A 15,163-nucleotide genomic window follows, 5' to 3' on the forward strand; every position below is an offset into this window, starting at 1 on the left:
ACTCTAACACTGGAAACATTTTTATTTTTGAATAAAAGTGAAATTTTAAAAGGGGCCATTCAAATATTACGTAAGTATATTTGTGGCAATTCTGAGCCTGCTCTTCTCTTTAAGTCTCTATGTTTCATCGATTTTCCAAATTGTAAGTTTACTTTGAACACCCAAAACAGCGGAGAAAGTCTGAAATAAAGGGTTTGTATGTTTGTTTCCATTGTCTCTTATAATCCTACTATTATTTGTGCTAGGATCTTGAAATTTGGACAACAGACGTGCGAGATAACTTTATCCTGCTGTCCTAAAAATCGTATTCAGAAATACTCAACCTGGAATATATATATATATACACTACTGGACATTAAAATTGCTACGACAGGAAGGAATGCAAATAACAGAATGATATTTATTGAACACATACATTATAGTTGGAAGAACAAACGATTAAATTTTAAAAATATTTGGATCCTAAGGAATAAGTACTCAAAGCAGCCTCCCCTGCTGGGCATCGAGTCGAACAGAGATTGAATAGCATGGACGGGTACAGCATTCCACGCTGCTTCAACATTACGCCACAATTCATCGACCGTAGTGACTGGTGAGTGGTAGCGTGCCGGTAACCCTTTGACCAAATGTTTTCAATTGGTGAGAGATCAGGAGAACGTGCTGGCCAGGGTAACAGGCGAACATGTTGTGCGTCAAGGAAGGTCAGGATAGGGCGGGCAACACGAGGTCGTGCATTGTCCTGCTGAAACGTAGCGTTAGGGAGGCATCGAAGATAAGGCAGAGTAACTGGCCCTAACACATCAAAAATGTAACAGCTGATGTTCAAAGTGCCGGCAATACGAACAAGAGGTGATCGAGACGTGTATCCAATGGCAAACCATACCATTACTCCAGATGATGGGCCCGTATGACGATATCGAATGCAAGCTGCCAACGGGCGCTCTCCACGATGTCGCCAAACACGATGCTGTATTCAGAACCTGGATTCGTCTTAAAAGACGACGTCATGCCAGTCGTGAGTCCAGGTTTTTCGTTGAACACATCATTGGAGGCGCTCCTGCCTGTGATGCATATTTTTTCTAGTGCATTATGCATTTGTTCGTTTGATCTTTTCTCATCGAGTTAATTTGTACATATTAATAGAACTTGTGTATTTGGTTATTTTTAAGCACAGAAGTGCGGTTTAAGGCTTATTCATCACAATAATTATAATTCAGAAAATCTTACCTACCCTCCCACAAAAAAAAAATTTTTAAAAATCAAATTATTTTTAGATGATGAGCTCACTTTCTTTAATTTTATGAATCAATCTTAAAATCAATTATTTTAACATAATACTAATAAAAAAATAATTCTGTAAAAGGTTAATTTAACTTCTGAATCACTCAGAAAAAAAGTGCAAATGGAATTTATTTTTATGTGATTTAGAAGAAAAAAAAGTAATGAAAGTATTGCACTTCCCAAAACTTATAAGCAAAATTTAAATTTTATAAATAAGTTAACAATTAGTTACATAATGTATAAATTTAAAATTTATCAAACAGAATTATTTGATCAATAAAATTGAATGCTTATTCAAGTAAGTGTGGCTAGATTTATTTAAATATTTGTATGTTTCCAGGAGACACCGCCCCATAATTGTTTCTCATTCATCATTGTTTCGTTTCTTTAAAAGTCAGTATTTTCCATACAGCAAAGAAAATTTTGTTCACAATTTATACAATAATTGTGTTGTTGTTGTTTCTATTGCCGCTTACCATGTCTGCAAGTCTGCTTGGGAAATCAATTGAATTTAAGGCAGATGGTGCGTTTCTACTTCAGTGGCTCCATTTATGGCCAACAATACAATTTCAGCCACAACCGTTCATTGATCCACAGATCGTAATTTTGATCTGAAACAGAGAATGATAAATCTTCGATTCAGTATCCCATTATTGATTTGCTGTGGGAACTTGGAAAGCTTAATGACTCAGACAGATTTAACGTCCACCAGTCACCATTTAATATACGGAATATAATAATAGTAATCTTATATAAAAAATATTTAGTCAATATATCAATCGTTAAAAAATCAAACTATCTCCTAGTTTTGAAAAGTAATCATCTGTACTTGAAAAAGAAATTTAACCTAAGGAATGCAGGTTTTGTGACTCGATAAGAAGAAATAAATAAACCAGTTTTACTCGTTAAAGAGACTTCTAACAATTCATTTAGGGAATGGTTTTTATCTGTATCGTTTTAGTATCTCTTAATTTTAAAAATTTCTATATAAATATCAAGATTTATATCGGGCAACTATTAATCTCTTTTTTTTTTCTCTTTTGAAATAACCTTTAGCGAGAGTTAATAAAATAAAGATCTCGAACCAGAAAAATAAATTTTTCTACAGTAGATAAACAGTCAATATTTAAAGCAAATAAAAACTGATTAAAAAAATTCACGAAAACAATTAAAATTTCAATAACTTTAAAGCAGATTAGGATTTTTTTTAAATCGCTTTAAGGTTACCTAATAAAAATGGCTTAGTATCTCAAATATCAACTATCTAGTTGCACTTTAGTAACCAGCAAATCAACTCCCGTGTTAATTTTTTACTACAAGTTTAACACTTAATAATTCTCGAATTAATTAGTTAATGGAAAATTCCTTTATTCAGCCGTGTCACCCGTCTTGGACAAATTTCACTCATTCTTTTTAAAAGTCATTATGACAACCTTTGATTTTACTTATATTTTTAGAATTGTTGTCAGAAATGCTCTAAAATAATTATTAATAAACTAGGAGGCTCCGCCCCCTGCTCACCAACCCCCGAGAATTGCTACGCAATCCTATGTGGTTCACGCCGTGAACCATGGCTCGCTGCGCTCGCTCGCCAATGAACACAATGTTCTAGCACAAAGACATAATATATTATCATCAAAGACATAGTATTTTATCATCAAAGACATAGTATTGTACGTATGTAGAAGAATTCTATCAATGTTCTTATTGACTTTTAAAAAAGTATATTAGCTATTTAGATTGTACATGGTGAAAAAATCAAAACATTAGCTAAATAAGAAACATATTAGCAAAATAAATTATCAAATATTGCTTCACTAATATTCTGCATTTTAAAGCGTGAAAATTCAATGCGTAAATAAACGCGAAATATAAAAAAAATTCAATGCATTCAATACAAACACTTAAACGTTTTTTAGACGTTTAGGTAGCTCCCAGTAGAAAAATATCAATTCAACAGCGGCCTTTTAAAGCATTCTCACTTCAATTATTTAATTAATTCCTAATTGAGTTTAAATTAAATATTGTCATGTTTTAGTGCATGAATCTGAATTGAACAACCTGATAATGCTCACTCTGGTTATTGTTATCTGGTTGCTCACTACGTGCTCTTGCGCGCCGAATCCAATCAATTAAAAATGAAAACTGTTGCCAGCGCGAGAAAAGAAATATCATCGGCTTTATTGATACATACATACATACGTACGTATTAGCGTTTTATATAATATAGAAGACAAGCAAAAATAATACATTATTAAGTCAGGCATCATTTTCCAAGTTTTAGTGAATTTTATTTTAAAGAAGCATGCTGAGATTGAATTAGTTTAATGTGATAATATTAATCTATTGCTAATTTATTGAAATATTATATACACTGTAAATTCATGATGAAACTAGTTTCACCCACTAGAAATGATATTGCAATGAAGAGAGGTGTATCAACAGTTATCTGCAATACAATACTGTTATGGATCGATAGATATTTTTGGCCGAAAAATTAAACAATTATATTGTTTCTCTTTTTTTTAAAAAAAAAAAAATAAAGCTTAAGAGCGCCTTTTTAGATTTTAAGTCAAATAAATTTGTTTTTTTCCTTACTGTTTTTTTTTTCTCCTCAATATATTTTTCTTTTAACAAACTTGATAATAACCTAACATCCTTCGATTGCAGATAACTTTTAAAAAGGGCAAGAAAGAAAAACTTCACGTAATTAGATTGAGAAAAATAGCAGCTGATAGCTATTACAGGGCTACCAAATGGCATATTCTCCCTTCATAAGCCCGTTTTTTAGCCATCTTTTTAATGTTTTGGTAATCTTTCAGATGATTTGAAAGTCGGTTTATGGCATTCTTTCCAGTAGGGCTGGACGATATAGAAATTTCTTAAATCGATATAATCAACCCTTTTATATCGCGATATTAGGTTATATCGATTCAGGGTTGGCAGGTTTTTGACATGTGACAGTTTTTGACAGTTTAAACCATGGTTTAAACCGTCACGTCAAAAACCTCACTGTCAAAAATGTCGAAAATGTCAAAAACCTATATTCATATGTGAAATTTAATTAATACATAAAATTTATATATTTTTTATAAAGGATAGTGTTTCTAAATATGTTCTAGAAAAAATAAATTTTAAATTTTGAAGAAACACTTATATTTTGAATAGTAACCAAAATCTTGTACTTTTGAAAGCTCACATCTTTTGTAATATTATGTATTCATTTTCATGTGTTGTTGAAAATCTGCAGTGATATTATTAAGAAATTTATTTATAGCCAAATTTAGTGTATAGTATAGATTATACTAAAAATTAGACATTTTTAAAGATAAACATTAGCAGTTTTGTACATTAGACATCTTTTAAAGAAAAATCTTTTTAATATTCTTTTAAATCTTCTTAATAATCTATTTAACATAAGACAATACAAATTTAAGTGCTTTCTGTTAAATACACAGAGTAGTTAGTGTCGATTTACAGTATATTTAGCCTATTGATTTACTATGCTGAAAATTTAGTTAATCCAAATACTTGTGAATTTCATTTTGCTGAATACTATATAGTTTTGTTGAATATCTAAATATTCAGCTGTTAAATAATTACTTCTTGCTTTCAAGATATGCATTATTTGTATTCTTAATACAAGTGGGGGAAAAAATTAAGAGGTAAAAATTGTTTTAAAATGATAAATGTAATAATTATAAATAAATATAATAAACAATATGAATTATATTTATCATTATTCCCAAATATAACTACTTTTAAATTCAAGTTAACATACTGGATAATAAAGATATTCGGTATAACATTAAATTTTTTTTTCATACACTTGTATCAAGTTTGTATTTATACAACATAACTTGTAAGTTCCTTATAAATATTAGTTATATGTTCCTTATATGTCAAAAATGCATAGTAATAAACTTTTAATTTTCTTAAGTATCAAAAAAAACAACTTTTTTTTTTCAAAATATAAATATTTAAAAAAATTTTGGGCAAAATTTTTCTGCACATGCATTTGAATATAAATTTCTGAGATTTTAAATCTGTTATTTTACCTTAATTTTAATTAAAAAATATTTTAAAACCTGCTAATTACCTATAGTATAATTAAATTTCAATATAATGCATGGCAACTGTTGGTAGTTTTGAAGTTTATATATTTTCTTGGCAAACTTTAGTTTTTGACATTTTTGACGGGTTTTTGACGGTTTAAACCAGTATTATACCCTTGTCATGTCAAAAACCACTTTTTGACGTCAAAAACCCAACCCTGTATCGATTTAACAATCTAAACGACAAAACTAAGAAATAAATCCACAGTACCCCTTCCTCTATTCAAATGTATTGTTTGTTTTTTTTTTAACTCACTTACAGTCAACTCCTAGTCCACAGAAATTTTGACAAAGTTGTTCTGATTATGAATAATTTTTTGCAGATATTCAAACGCTTATTTAAATACTACAATTTACTAATTTTACTCTGTAACTTTTCACTAAAGGTATTGGAGAATATTGTTTACCTTTTTCTTTTGCATTTATTTTATTAGTAAAAAAAATTAAAAACTTTCACTTTCTCTGTACATATATAAATAACTATACATTAATATTTTTATTGAAAATATGCTTAAATGAACTAAGACTAGTTTAAAATTCATCATCATGCCTGCGCCCTAGTTTTTAGATTACACCTGGAAATTTCCCATTCCTATCATAATACCATATACTTTGTAACAAATCACTTTTGAAAGTTTGCTGTTAAAATATATATATATATATTGAAAATTTTAAATTCATATTTTTTTTCTGAGCAATGAATCAAACTATCTTACTTGATTTTATAAAGTGTATTACTATTTATAATTTGTAGTAAGTGGACAATTTTTAAAAGTATCAGGAATATAGTGCTGGAGAACTTTAAATGGAATTCAGACTTTTTATTATTTCCAAAGTAATTTAAATCATAATAATAAAGATTTTATTTAGTATTCAGCATCTCCAACGACGAAAAAGAGGAAAAAAATGTTTTTGAACAACCAGTATAATCAAAAACTGTAAATGTTTTTAACTTTTACAACATGTTATAGCTTTGAGGAAAAAGTTTGGATGAATTTCAACAGAAATAGCATGTATTTTCACGAAAATATAAATTTTTTTTTTTTTACTTATGTTCATTGCTATCTGTTTGTTTCAACTAAATGATTTTTTCTGAAAAAGGAAGGTGCAATTTTCTCTAGTTACCAAAACAGCAATTATATGTTTGGGACACAGATTTTAAAATTTAATGCAGTGAATAGATTTAGTGATAGATTCACCCCCCCCCCTTCTCGGCAATGACAAAAAAGAAGTATATCAGTAATAAGATGCAATTTCCTTTTATTCCAAATTTAATTTTTTAGTTGTTATTGTTGTTGTTAATTTACGTCGCACTAGAGCTGCATAATGGGCTATTGGCGACGGTCTGGGAAACATCCCGGAGGATGATCCGAAGACATGCCATCACAATTTTGACCCTCTGCGGAGGGGATGGCACCCCCGCTTCGGTAGCCCGACGACCTGCGCGCAAAGTCGAGCACTTTACGGTAGCACAGTTTAACGAGGACCAATACCGCACACTCTCGGTCCCTATGCAGACTGATCCAAGTGGTCCCCCACCCGCACACTGACCGTAGACAGTGATGCTTGACTTCGGTGATCTGCTGAGAACCTTGTCTTAACGATCAGTCCTCTGCGGGACTTAATTTTTTAGTAAAATACGTTTAAGGTAAGATTTTCCATATCAGCACCAAAATAATCGTTAAGCATCGGTGACTTCCGGCAGCAGCTCGCAAGAAACTAAATAAAAACAACACCACAAAAAAAGGCTAATTTGAAAGTTAAAAATCGTTAACTTCCCCTTTCAATATTTTTTTACAATTGATTCCAAGTAAAACAAAACTGCAACTTCAGTTGAAGCAAGAAAACAGGTACCGAACAATACGAAAATAGACCCGTAATGCACATGCCTTAAAAAGATAAATCTCTAAACTTAACATTATGCACGCGAAAAACTACAAAAAAAAATAATAAATTTAAAAAAAAAAAAAAAAAAAAAAACATCACGATACACTCTTATTCGAAAGGTGAAATCTTTTAACTGCGCATGCATTACGGGGCTATTTCCGAACGATACGGAAATAGCCCCGTAATGCGCCATAAAAAGATAAATCTCCCAACATTTATAATAAACACGCGAGAAATTAACGAAAAAGAATAATAATAAATAAAAAGATCACAAAAAAAGGCAGTTACAAAAGATAAAATTAGTAAATTTCCTAAACATTTTTTTACAATTTATTCCAATTAAAACAAAACACCAATTTTATTTAGCGACTTCAGTTAGCGCGAGCAAACAGAAACCGAACAGTACGGAAAGAATTAATGTAACATACACGCTGAAAGAAAACCCGGTAAGATATTTAAAGATATTACGGAAAGAAACCTATTTCAGAAATCAGGATATGTAAAATTGAAGATGGGAATTTTCCCTCCTGCACGAGCAAGATATCCTAAAATCGGAATTCTAAAGAGAAGACAATCACATACACTTGGTGGTTAAAAATCCTCCGCAAATATTGATATAAACTTGAAATCTGAATGAGGAGATTCAACTGCACCGATCCCTGCTATATCGATCTGAATGAGGAGATTCAATTGCACCGATCCCTGCTATATCGGAGTTTTTTTTTCAACCGCCAAATATCGATATAACCTAGTGAATTAGTTTTGAATGAAGAGATTCAATGGCCCATTCCGATTTAACTATACCAACCCCTGCACCAGATGTGATTTTGGCAAATAGCCAAAGAAGTTGAGCGCACGTGTTACCAAGAGAATGAGTTGATAGTTAACCTTGAATCTTTCCCTTACGCTACGGCAGATCGGACTCTGTTCTGTACATTCTCGCAATGATTAAACCGGTGTTTCACTACATCGGAGAGAGCAACATCGATTTAGCGTTTGCTGTCATGAATAAATCGATTTAGTAGTGTCGAAATGCTCACTCCGGAATTTTGTTGAAGATGAAATGGATAAATCGGTATTACGATGTTGGAGTTAAATCGATATATTGTCTTACATCGGTATAAAGCCCAGTCCTACTTTCCAGTATGTCAAAAGTACTTTTTTGTGTGAAAGGAGTGGACGACGGCACTGAGCATTATTATTCGTAAGATATCTCAATTCTAGACAACATTAAAAAAAAAGTAAAACGTGCAGATCATATTCCTTGATTTTATTGCTATCTCATTGAATTGTCTGCAGTGCCGCTTATGTGTGCTAGGTGTTACAGTTCAGTAAAGTTAATTTTTAAATATTAAATCATAGGAAGGACTCCAAGTGAAATTCAAGACATATTGATTAATTTTATATAAATAAATAAATACATCAAAAAATAAATAAAATAAAACATTAAAATATTAATTTTGCCGATAAATTCATTTAATTTCTATTTTTTACCATATTTCCAAGTTTAAAAAGTTACAGTTTCCTATAATTTTTTGAAAGCATTTACGATTAGTTGTGTCCAAATTTCTTATACATTCACTGAAAATTGTGCGGAATGGTACAGTAATAAATTCTAAACACGACAATCTCAAAAATAAAGTTTTTGAAGCATGTGACAAATATTTCTCAATTTTTATAAATGTGACTCATCCAATTTTCGCTTCCAGTGATGCCACTTGATTCCACACAGCCTTATTTTTAAATATGTATGAAGTTTAGAAATTACACTTATAAACATCAAGCAATTTCAAATTTCAGAAAATATATATGGTTTAGATTTGAAATACTGAATTTCATATTTTTGAACCAATTGAATACATTAAATTTTATAGAAAAGCATAATACCATTTGGATATAAAAAAATATATATATAAAAAAAAAATCTGAAAAGCATAAAATATGTTTATGAAATTTATTTTATTTCAACATAGAATAAATTATATGATGCAAAATATACATTGTCTCTTTTGAGAAGAGTGCTTTTTTTTCTTTTTGATGAACTACTTGATAAATAAAATTTTCACTGCCAAAATATCTTCACAATGTTTACTGTAAAAAGGTCTGAAAAGAAAAAGTAAATTTGTTTTAGAGGAAAATTTAATGAAGACAAAATATCAAGTAATAGAAAAATCAATTACAGGGCAAAAGTTTTGTAACGTACAGAATTGTCATAATTTAAGCAAGATTTTTTTTACTAAATCAGGTAAATTCCTCCTCCAATCCCCATTTTTTTTTCTATCCTATGAAATCATCAAATACAGTAGGACCTTGATTATCTAAATTAATCACAGTGTGCGTAGCCAAATCTTTGAACAAAGATTAAGCACCTTTTAAGCACTCAAAAAACATTTTTAAGCACTATATACTTTAACAAAATGCAAAATAATTTTCAAACACTTTACATGATCATGATAAAATAACTAGTTTTTGATAAAGAACTCTTTTCTTGATTATATTAGTCATTAAAAAAGGGTCAAGAGATTTTCCGGTTAGATTTCAGAAGGTGGAAAATGAAGCTTGAAATTGAGAATATCTTGCAAAAAGCACCAGAGTTGCACATGAGAGTGCAACAATCTCACAGAACTCAGCTCACTGTACGCACATACGGACTCGCAAGTATTTCATCAAATCTGCAAAATGATTCTCGCTTTCATACGATGTGGATTTTAGTATGCATCAATCACATCAGTAGGCACTGAAAGAAGCTTCTCAAGGTATAAAAACTTACTTCTTCCAAGCAAGAGACGCTTATGTGTGCATTACAAAAACAAAAAAACATTCAATATAATTCAGATATCTAGTAATTTTGGAAGTTTTTATGTTTATAAAAACTTATAAATAAAAACAAAATTTTCAGGAGTCAAAACATTCTCCTTTTTTAGCATATAACATTTCAATCTTTAATTAACATAGAATATTACTTAGTGAGTAATTTGACATAAAAAAAAATTATTTTAAGGAAGAAAACAGTTTAATATTTTTACCTTATTAAGAGGGCATTTTTAAGAATTTTTTGCATTTCTAAGGGCATTTTTCGGAGACATTTATAAGGATTTTGGGCCAAACTCCAGTCTCTACTTATAATTAGGTATAATCAGTATCAAATCAGTACTGATATTAACAACAAAACATTTTTTAAATCATATTTTGAAAGAATTTTTGCTACACTGCTCTAAAAGCAATTTTTTTACAAGTCTTGAGAATATTTCAATTTTCAGGGGTAATTGTGAGACCAACTCAAATATCCTGAAAATTTCTTGAGTAATTAATGACATTAATTTTTTGAAATCATTGAATTTCAAAAAATTTATATCTTTATAAATTTAAATCATTGATTTTTTCAAAACATGAAATTCTAAATTAATTATATGCAGCATAATTTAGATGAATGATTACGTATCAGTTTACTTTTATCTCTAATCACTTTTATTATTCTACCAGAAAAAATATTTTCAAATGAAAGCGATGCCAAGCATAAATTAGAGCTCTAATATTTTTATGTAAAATATACAAGAATTTTTATACATAAATGTGATCGGTGATTTCTTGAAACTTCTGGAACTTGGATTCCGGATAACGGTTAGCGAAAAATCCGGATTTTTTCCGGACACAATCGTCTCTGAATTTTTCAAGTTAATTAAAAAATTATTCTGCAAGATCAAGAACAAACATTTACAAAGCATATTAAAAAAGTATCAAACTTATTATGGTGAAAATTTCTGGCTTAAATTCCTAAATAAGACAAGTTTGAATATATATTTTTTTTTATACTAAAATACAAATATATTTCATGGACTAAATAAAGATGCTCCAAGCACTATAGATTAGCAGTAAGTGAGATCTATACATAAAAAAGCACCTTTCATGCAACTTCTCTTGCTTTAGCCCTTTTTCCTTGTCCTGGCTTAGGTTTTACTTTTCCTCTCAAAATCTTCTGTCGCACCATTTCTTCTTTGAAATCCAAATGCTCATCTCTAAATATATAATTAAAAGAAATGTGTCAAACTTATAAAATTCTGAAAATGTTTCCATAACAGTAACTATTATTGCCGACATCTATCACCAAAATGATGAAGGGTTTTTTATTGCATAAAATTTTAAAAACAAGGGAATATTTTCATATCAGTATCTGTATAACATAAGTGTCAGTAATTGCAAGGGCCAAAAGGTTTCTGCACAAGCAAATTTTTTCAAAAAATATGTTTTTATTTCATTTTTATAATCTTTGGGTTTAAGACTATTAACATTCAACTCCGCATCCTTGAATATTTTGAACCCAATCCAAAAGACAAGGAAACTCCTGGATTAAGTATTGGGAGAAATTTGCCTTCAAGGAGAGCTTTTTGATGGAACTAACCCGCATTTGCATTACATGGAGAGGAAGACCACAAGAACCATCCACGGTTAGCTCAGACAGCAAAGGGACTCTAACCCATGATCTGTCTACCACTGAGGATATATCATGTTAGCACTGTGGTCGGTGCAAGCTGGAAGCATAATTCGTAACCATTGCCACTCAAATAAAATATGTTATATCCGTCATTGAACAGCCAACCCAATTTTGGGTTTACGACTACTAATGTTCAACTCCGTAGCCTTGTAATTTTGAACCAATCCAGAATACAAGGAAATTCCTGCATCAGTACCCCCAGAGGTATTGATTTGTTATGGGAACATGGAGGACTTTGCGACTCAACAGATTTAATGTGCATCATTCACCATTTACTACAAGGGGAGTCTTCGGTCAGCTGGGATCACACTCATGAACTCTTGGAGTGCCCTACCAAGCCCTCCCGGTGCCCTACCTCCCAGTGCCCTACCAAGCAGGCTTTCTTGGCCAAAATAAAATACCTCTCAAGCAGGCTATCATGGCCAAAATAAAATACCTACCATGCAGGCTATCTTGGCCAAAATAAAATACCTACCAAGCAGGCTATCTTGGCCAAAATAAAATACCTACCATGCAGGCTATCTTGGCCAAAATAAAATACCTACCAAGCAGGCTATCTTGGCCAAAATAAAATACCTATCATGCAGGCTATCTTGGCCAAAATAAAATACCTACCAAGCAGGCTATCTTGGCCAAAATAAAATACCTACCATGCAGGCTATCTTGGCCAAAATAAAATACCTACCAAGCAGGCTATCATGGCCAAAATAAAATACCTACCATGCAGGCTATCTTGGCCAAAATAAAATACCTACCAAGCAGGCTATCTTGGCCAAAATAAAATACCTACCAAGCAGGCTATCTTGGTCAAAATAAAATATGTTGTGATTTGTCCAGGGGTGGCTACAATTTTATATGCTTCAAGCCAGAAATTATCAGTGATTTTTTTTTTTTTTTAGTTTTTTGTATGCCACTGTCTGGAAGCAGCCAAAACTCGGCAATTATTTTCACATAGGTACTGATATGGACATCTTCCCAATATTCTATTGGTTAGAGTGTAGAATCTTGTGCCTCTTGAATTTGCAACAGATTTCGTACAATTCTGCAGAAACCCTGTATCATTGACTTTACCATCAGGTTACTTCAAATTCAGTAACTGTTATGTGATTAGCTCTTGATTTATGTTAATATATCCGTTTACTTTATCACCAAAAAATACGAAGGACACATTAATATAAATTTCTACCATTTTATTACATCTAAGGCAATAGCAGTAAATTTTTGCAACTTTATGATTTATGTATAAACTTTTCTCATTTGGCTGAAATTTCAGTAAAAGTTTGCAATTGACTCGCTTCTGAGCTGTAGCGGCTCAGTGGATAGAGGGCTCACCTCACATTCAGGTCACCCAAGTTCCAATCAAAGTGATGGTTAGTTGATACAAATTCAGCAACATTCTTGCACCACAGTGGTGGCTTAAAATATCCCCAATTGTAGACAGATTATGGGTTAGAGTCCCCTCGTTTCAGGCAAACCATGGGAAATTTATGTGGTTTTCTTTTCTGTGCAATCCAATTGTGGGTTAATTCCATGAAAAAGTCCTCCAAGAAGGCAAATTTCTCCAAGAGTTGGGGAAATTAGCCTACTCGAGTCTCTTAGGGGGTGGGTTTAAAATTACAAGGCTACAGAGTTGAACACTAGTAGCCATAGCATGGGTCAGCTGTTCAACTCCAGTTATAAAATAAATTTTTTCCCCCTGTGCCTTGGTGGTTCATGGAATACAGCTCTCATCTTCTAATAAGGTGACTCAGGCTTGAATCCCAGTGATAAGTTATTGACACAAATTTTGCTCCTGGGTCACACCGAACACAACACTAACCTAAAATATCCTCAATGGTAAACAGATCATAGGTTAAAATACCCTTGCTACAGCAGGGCTAGGCTAACGATAGTAGGTCTTTGTGGTTTTCCTTTCCATGTAACGCAAATGCAGATTAGTGCCGTCGATAATTCCTCTACAAAGGCTAGTTTATTTCAGTGCATGATTCGGGGAGATTTCCATATCATGATCTGTGGCAGAATAATCGCCAAGTATTGGCAACTTCTGACAGTGGCCCACGAGAAACAAAACAACAAAAATTACAGAAAGGGACCACGGGAGATGTCAGTATCATGATTTGTGGCAGAATATTCGCCATGCCTTCGCACTGCCAGGCTGCCAGAAACTAATAAAAACATCACAGAAAGGGACCAACTCAAAAGGTATAACTCGTAGCCACCCTTGGGCAAACATCTACATTTTTTTTCTTCTTAAATTTTCAAGTTAAAATCTATTTAGCACTCTGGCGATTGTAGTGGTGCGACCGATCACGATAAGGAAATATCCCCCCCCTGACTCTGGTTCGGGGCCCTTGTCTTCTGGGCTGGGTTTAAAATTACAAGATTACGAAAATGAACATAGATAATTGCATATGCTCAGAATTGAGTTAGCTTTACAACACCGGGCATGAAATTAGGTGCTCCCTTTATTTGAAGATTTTTTTTAAATCAATATTTTTGAAGAAATAAAATCTAGGAACCAATCGCATAACAATGAACTTGAGTTGTAGTAATCTGAAAGTGAAATCACGAAAGCAAAGAACCAGAAAAAAAGAAACTGGATTTTAATAAACACAATCTAATCCGAAATTTCTTACCTAAAAAGTCCATGTTCACGAAGAATAGCTATCAGTTGTGAATATTGGGGGTGCGGGGGATAATGATCAACATAATAAGGGTCTAAATCTTTTGGTCTTGCACTTAAAATACGAACAACTTTCATCGATTTGTTATTTGTTGGACGAGCAACCTCTCCAAATATCCTAGCACTGAGACGAGTCATGCGAGTAGCATAATTTGACATTCCAGGAAGAAAATTCATTTTATATAGATTTTATTTTGATAATACAATCCTTTTAAATAGTAAATTACAAATACTAAACCAACACGGCTTTAAAAGTTTGTAAATAAACAAACTTATTTCCTTTCAGTTCTTGTTTGCATACTGGCGATAAGAAAATAATATTCAATATATGAGTTCTGAAAACTTGATGTGGATTTTGGCATGTTAGGAATTTTAATTAAATAAGTAAGCAACTAAATATATTGCAATAATTAAATTTCCTTCTCAAATAAATAAATGTTCTTAGATATGTTACACAACCATGACCGTCTTTCAAAACCGGCGAGCGTAATTTAACTTGTTTTGTTTACTTCTCTACGAACTTATGTCTGTGGGTACAACCGGCTGAGCAACTGCGCATGCGCTTGAAATGCTTGGCTAGAATTTAATTTTCACCAAATAATTTCGAAAAGTAACCCTGTTGAAGAGATTGCGCGGAGGTATACATAGTTTGTTGCTTACATGTGTAATTAAGTGTAGCTTGGATTGCTCTAAGCTCTTTATTTA

The 15,163-nt window shown here is 31.9% G+C and overlaps 1 protein-coding gene across 1 annotated transcript; it reads right to left on the reverse strand.

Moving 5' to 3' along the window:
- Window positions 1-9,223: 9,223 nt before the first annotated feature.
- On the reverse strand, window positions 9,224-14,736 carry mRpS33 (mitochondrial ribosomal protein S33). The gene is made up of 3 exons (XM_016051770.4): window positions 14,412-14,736; window positions 11,185-11,299; window positions 9,224-9,386 (listed from the first exon to the last, which is right to left on the reverse strand). Exons 1-2 carry the CDS (start codon window positions 14,633-14,635, stop codon window positions 11,188-11,190), a joined length of 336 nt encoding a protein of 111 aa, XP_015907256.1. The 5' UTR covers window positions 14,636-14,736; the 3' UTR covers window positions 9,224-9,386; window positions 11,185-11,187.
- Between the last annotated feature and the right edge of the window lie 427 nt (window positions 14,737-15,163).

Source organism: Parasteatoda tepidariorum, chromosome 9, assembly GCF_982258835.1.
Source record: "Parasteatoda tepidariorum strain Cologne lab strain chromosome 9, Ptep-v5.0, whole genome shotgun sequence".
Lineage (NCBI taxonomy): Eukaryota > Metazoa > Arthropoda > Arachnida > Araneae > Theridiidae > Parasteatoda > Parasteatoda tepidariorum.